General features: G+C 39.5%; 1 protein-coding gene across 1 annotated transcript; it reads left to right on the top strand.

Moving 5' to 3' along the window:
- The first annotated feature begins 3513 nt into the window (after positions 1-3513).
- LOC141657671 (S-adenosylmethionine synthase 4) lies at positions 3514-6446 on the top strand. Its single transcript, XM_074464974.1, has 2 exons — positions 3514-3755; positions 4876-6446. The coding sequence occupies exon 2, from the start codon at positions 4892-4894 to the stop codon at positions 6080-6082; it is 1191 nt and encodes a 396-aa protein (XP_074321075.1). The 5' UTR covers positions 3514-3755; positions 4876-4891; the 3' UTR covers positions 6083-6446.
- The last annotated feature ends 495 nt before the right edge of the window (positions 6447-6941 follow it).

Below are 6941 nucleotides of genomic sequence, written 5' to 3'. Positions count from 1 at the left end.
GAGTCACTTGCGGGAGTGGCTTCACGCCCTAGTTTCGCCCTCCATGGAACCCGCCACGGGAGGGGATGCGTACATTAATGGGACAGGGTTATCGCTCGGTATGATGAGCGGGGCTTAGGTGGGAACGGCTGCGGTCCCCCCATGGTGGTAGTCCGGTGGACAGTCGGTGACGGAGGTTGTTTGGAGTGGGTGCGATTGTATGTGTGGCTGTTTGTGTTGAGTTGTATTGATAGTTGTTATTGATATTGTTGTACCTTATCTCAGTACTGACCTTGTGTGGTTGTCTTGTTTGTTTATGTGTCTGCCGTGATCCCTTATGGTGAGCAGTCTGTCTTAGCAGGTGTTGACATGGTTGATAGCTGGAGTTCGGGCAGGGATGAGTCTTCACGAGATTTGATAATTATAGCGAGTAGTCTTTGAGTTGTATCTTTATATCGTCAGTTGGTTTCAAATCACTTGTAAAGTAACGTAATAGTTCTTTTATCGACATTTGATTATTACTTCCTCGGGCAACCGAGATGGTAACGCCCTTATATGCTAAGGAAAGCCTAGTTAAGGCTCCTCTGAATATGGGAGTGTTACAGGTACTTGATCGAGTAAGTTGGGTACTCGATCGAGTAGGGGGCACTCGATCGAGTAAGTGCCTTACTCGATCGAGTAAGTGCCTTACTCAATCGAGTAAGTGTGTTTTACGGGTCTGTTTTGACGGGTTTTGCTAATAACGCGAGATTAATATAAAAGGCTTCCGTCATTTTCTTTAATCACTTTTCACCTTTCTAAACCTTTCAAAAGAAAAAGAAATTACGTAGTTCTCTCTCGTCGCGTTGTTGGCAAATCCTAATGGCTAGAGTCGTCGGATCGTTAAGTTTTTTAAGCCGTTGAGACCGTCGTATTATGGGTAAGATCCTTGTACCGTTTTTATATTGTTTCATTATTTGAGGATTTGGGGTTTTTTTATGATTGTATGATTAAGGTAGTATTTGTATGAATGTATGTGTATGAGGAGGGTTCGTAGAAGAGAGGTTTTGAGACACCTGCTAGATCGTCTGATTCTGTGATTGCTGTTCCAGGTAGGGTTTCCCTACTCGGTATTAATTACATGATTTGTGGTGATTGTGCTGTAGTTAGTGATTGTTGATTGATTCAGACGATTGTGATTGCATATTATTGATTGTTTCAGACGGTTGTTGATGTTGTATTATTGATTGGTTTGTATCTGTCTGTGATCTTCGGGGTGCGTCCCTGGCTGAGTGGAGTCACTTGCGGGAGAGGCTTCACGCCCTTGATTCGCCTTCTATGGAACCCGCCATAGAAGGGATGTGCACAATAATGAACATGAGTTTATCGCTCAATGGAGATGGGCGGGGATTTGGTGGGTACGGCTGCGGTCCCCTACTGGCGGCGTGGAGTACTTGTCGCGATGGGTACTCTGGCAGGGCTACACACTTTAGTGTGTAGTCAGTTATGAGGTGATTGGAGATGGAGACTGGGATTGTATGTGAGCTGTTTGTATGGTTGTTTCAGTGTGGCTTTGATTGTGTAATTAGTACTGATTCCGTTTAAATGTTTTAAAAACTGTGGTGATCCATTCGGGGATGGTGAGCAGTTATTGAGCAGGTATGATATGACGCGTATAGGATAGCTGAGATAAGTCATCACGTGCAAGTTAGAAGTCTTCCGCTGTGTCAGACGATGTTTTATAGTTTTAATAGTTTTATCAGTAGACCGTTTTGAGTACTTTGTACTTTTAGCAGTTTTGAGTTTTTGATCATGTAATCACCTTAAACTATATTATTATTTAAATTATGTTTCTTCATTGTCATTTGATCATCATTGCCTCGGGTAACCGAGATGGTGACGTTCTCATACCTTAAGTGGTCCTGGTAAGACACTTGGAGTATGAGGGTGTTACAATAACACTAAATCTTGACATTGAGAAAAAAAATTACAATGCACATAACACAAATTTCTTCATAAGTTGCAATTATACATTTATACCTGTCCAAAGACTTACCATTTGCCAAGGAGGAAAAATAAAAACTTAATAGAAGTATTCAAATAACACTAAATCTTATCATATTGAGAAAAAAAAATTATAAAACTCACATAACACAAACTTCCTCTTAGGTTGCTATTATACTTGTCCAATAAATATGAAAATTCAAATGTTACAATATACAACAAAAATATGCCAACATAGAGAAAGGAAGAAGACTTACCATTTGGCCAGGGGGAAAAAATGTTTAGGCATTTTATAAGAAAAATAAATAATGCAAACATATCTCATTAGTATCGGTGGTAATTTAAAACAGTTGACTAAACTATTCGCCTTCCCATTAGGAAATTGTTAAACCTAGTTAAATGGGGTCTTAACTATTAGAAGATCAAGCAACACAAAATTCATCAATGCTATGTATTGATGTACTCCATAATTCTTATCAAACTCTGCGGTGAAATGTTGACATGTGGATGCAAACATATCTCATTAGTGTCAGTGGTAATTTAAAACAGTTGAGTAAGCTATTCGCCTTCCCATTAGGAAATCGTTAAACCCAATTAAATGAGGTCTTAACTATTAGAAGATCAAGCAACACAAAATTCATCAATGCTAATTGTTATGTATTGATGTACTCCATAATTCTTATCAAAATTTGCGGTGAAATGTTGACATGTGGCAATAAAATACCACTCAAATTCATCTTTTAATAGTATTGTATAGATTCGCCTTCCCATTAGGAAATCGTTAAACCCAATTAAATGAAGTCTTAACTATTAGAAGATCAAGCAACACAAAATTCATCAATGGTAATTGCTATGTATTGATGTACTCCATAATTCTTATCAAAATTTGCGGTGAAATGTTGACATGTGGCAATAAATTACCACTCAAGTTCATCTATTAATAGTATTATCATAAATTCTCATTATAGACGGACACTATCCGTCTATACATATAGACGGATACCACTTTTCCTCACAAAATACCCATTTGTCATAAAGTGGGAAGCACATGGGGGTGCCCCACCTTATCTCCCCTACCCATTTTATTAGAGGTATTTACCCGTCTGTTCGCCCAACCCGTCTATATCAAGACCTATTGTAGTATTATATAGATGTGTAAGGGGAGAATTTGTTCCCTCCTAGTCAACCATTTCTTCCCTCTTTTCTTTTCGAAGCTAGTCGGATTTTCTTCCCTCTAACTTTTTTTTGGAATGTTATATACCGTCCAAATTTAATTGCATATGGGCTAAAATGTTTGGTGTTCTCCAAAATCAATTCATTTTTTCCTTGTATATACACTAATAGATAAATTCTACTCATTATAAATACAACTGGTCATATAATTCACAAAGTGGTCAAGCTGAGCCACCAACCTCCAAGAGTCCCAGCAAAATGCGAAGAGTTGGTGGAAATTGGTGATCCCCCACTACAAATCACACTACACAAAGGGCAAAGCCGTCATTTCATTCTAAAACTCAAGTGGGTCTCAAATAAATGTCACACTCTCTCACCGACTCCCTTCAATCTCTTCCGTACAATAAACACAAATCAACGGTCAAGATCAATCCTTATTATTAAAATAAAATGATTGGTTAAAAAATAAAAAGTAAATTAAAAAAAACATGAAGATTACTATAAATAGACACCTAAATCTACGCTTATAACTCGCCTCTCACCGTTTAACATTTCTCGGACTTTTTCTTCTCTATCTCTCTCTAATTTCTTCTTCATCTCTGTGCTTCGGGGATTCCCAGGTACAATTTCTGCTCAATTTCGTATAATTTCTGCTATTATATGATTATAATGACATAAAGTTATGATCTTCTCTAGTTTATGATGTGAAAGTTTGTAACTTTATGGTTGGATCTTGTTTAATTGTTGATGGGTTAGTTTAATTTGATTAGATCTGAGATTATGACTTTGAAAAATGAAATGGGTATGTTTAGAAATGTTGTTTTGGGGGTTAATTGAATTGGGTTTGAATGTTTTATGTTTGATTCACGATTTATAGAGTTTTATTACTTGTGGTTTGATAGATCACAAATGCTTATAAGAGTTCGTGTTAAACTAAAATGATTATGGTTTTTATGTAAAATTTTGGCGTTGAATCAATCGAAATTGTATGTATTTGTAAAGGGTCCATTCTTTCTTGGTTAACATGAGCGATCTCTAGGTATTTGCTTGATTTTGGAGAATTTATCTGTTATTTCTAGGTTCAAATTTGGTTAGTGATATTGTAGTACTAAGATTTGGTACAAATTTGGGTAAGATGATCCGATGTCTGGGCAATCGGATATTTGTCCCTACAATTTGATTCTTTGAGTGTGGTTGGAGAATAAAGTTGTATTTGGATTTTTAGTTGTCAGGCCCTTTATGCTTGAATGCCGTGGCAAGTTGCTTGAATGCCGTGGCAAGTTGACAATTTGTTCTAAATCATTCTCACTTTAGACGGACATTATCCGTTTAAAGTTGTAGACGGGTCAAATATCACACCACTTTCATAATAAGACAAACAACAGGTGGGATGTCACCACTTTGTCTTATTATGTAAGTGGTGACCCGCATATTTGACCCATCTACACTTTAGACGGATATACCCGTCTAAAGTGAGACTAATTGAATAATAATTGGAAATTTAATGTTGTAACATCTGATGTTTTGAATATGGGATCTTGTGTTTGGTTACTGTAGGGTTATTTATTAAAATGAGATGAATGAGTCTGTATTAAAATGAGTTTATTGAAGTCAAAACACGCTTTGTTTGATGAATATGTTGTTACTCATTTTGACGAAAAAGCTAGCTCATCATGACTAATTGACTACTATGATGTATTGACTCATCTGCTGACTTTACTAAGTTTTGTTCTTTGACAGTTTAAGAAAAAAAAAAATGGCCGCTCCAGTAGACACCTTCCTATTTACCTCAGAGTCTGTGAACGAGGGACACCCCGACAAGCTTTGCGATCAGATCTCTGATGCTGTGCTTGACGCTTGCCTTGCACAAGATGCCGAGAGCAAAGTTGCTTGTGAGACCTGCACCAAGACTAACTTGGTTATGGTTTTTGGTGAGATCACCACCAAGGCTAATGTAGACTACGAGAAGATTGTCCGCAACACTTGCCGTGAGATTGGGTTTGTGTCCCCTGATGTTGGTCTAGATGCCGATAACTGCAAGGTCTTGGTTTACATTGAGCAGCAAAGTCCCGACATTGCTCAGGGAGTCCACGGTCACTTGACCAAGCGCCCTGAGGAGATTGGTGCTGGTGACCAGGGTCACATGTTTGGGTATGCCACTGATGAGACCCCTGAGTTGATGCCTCTGAGCCATGTCCTCGCTACTAAGCTCGGTGCCAAGCTTACTGAGGTTAGAAAGAACGGAACCTGCCCCTGGTTGAGGCCTGACGGCAAGACCCAAGTCACTGTTGAGTACTACAACGAGAACGGTGCCATGGTCCCAATCCGTGTCCACACTGTGCTCATCTCAACTCAGCACGATGAAACCGTCACCAACGACGAGATTGCTGCTGACTTGAAAAAGCACGTGATTAGTCCCGTGATCCCCGAGAAGTACCTTGATGAGAAGACCATCTTCCACTTGAATCCATCTGGCCGATTCGTGATCGGTGGACCTCATGGAGACGCCGGTTTGACTGGCCGTAAGATCATCATTGACACCTACGGAGGATGGGGAGCCCACGGTGGTGGTGCTTTCTCAGGAAAGGACCCAACCAAGGTCGACAGGAGTGGAGCCTACGTTGCCAGACAGGCAGCCAAGAGCATTGTCGCCAGTGGCCTTGCTCGCAGGTGCATTGTCCAGATCTCTTATGCTATCGGTGTTCCGGAGCCATTGTCTGTGTTTGTCGACACCTACGGAACCGGTAAGATCCACGACAGGGAGATCCTCAAGATTGTCAAGGAGAACTTTGACTTCAGACCCGGTATGATCGCCATCAACCTCGACCTCAAGAAGGGTGGCAACAGGTACTTGAAGACTGCTGCATACGGACACTTCGGAAGGGACGATGCTGACTTCACATGGGAGGTTGTGAAGCCCCTCAAGTGGGAGAAGCCCCAGGCCTAAGATCATAGAATGGGTATGAAACTATGAATTCATTGATTAAAATTCTGATCAATAAATCGATTTCTTCCTTCCTTGGTATCTACAGGATACAGCTGCTGCCTGCTGGTTGTTGACTTTTTATATGGGTGTCATTGTATTTTTTTCCTTCTCTTTTTTTGGTTTTAATTTGTTTTCCGGTGAAACAGTATAGTCTTTCGATTTTTTTTGGGTAGTAGCAAAGGTGGCAGCATTTTATAATTATTAGAAGAAAAAAGTAAGCTGCGTTTATGTAATATGTTTGACAGAAGCAAGGGAATAGCTGCACCCTTTGATGTATTTTGTGCTCTTTCATAGTAGTACTTTGTTCTTTGCGCTATGCAGATTATTATTGGCTCAGGTTTGGTTTTTTACGCTACCATACCCAGTAATTATTTCTCCTAAAAGTTCCGGCTTGTAGACCGCTGAGCATTTGTGCTTGGTTTTGTTCGATTTGCCTTTGTATGTATACTGTACGAGTTTGGACTGTAATGTTTTTTACACTAAATCCCATAATTCCTTTATTTTTACTCAAAAATTTAGAACCGTTCGATAATCCCAAGATGTGATCTGGGCCATCGAAAAGAAATAGCCTCTTCATTTCTTTTTAGGAAATGGAAAGGATCTCCACTCATAATGTACCACCCATAATTGGATTCTTTTTGGGTAGTACCAGATTGGTTCTATGTTACCGTGCTATGTCCTTCTCTCGAGGGACCCATATGATGGAGGAGGGTGGAGGGAAGATGGACAGATTGTGATGTCCTAGAACTTGTGAAAATGAAGAATCTAATGAACTTGCTGTGAATGATAATGAAGTTGTATTGTGAGAAGTTATTAACGT

The sequence above is a fragment of the Silene latifolia genome, chromosome 5 (assembly GCF_048544455.1).
Source record: "Silene latifolia isolate original U9 population chromosome 5, ASM4854445v1, whole genome shotgun sequence".
NCBI classification, from domain to species: Eukaryota; Viridiplantae; Streptophyta; class Magnoliopsida; order Caryophyllales; family Caryophyllaceae; genus Silene; species Silene latifolia.
This window is presented reverse-complemented; position numbering and strand designations above follow the sequence as displayed.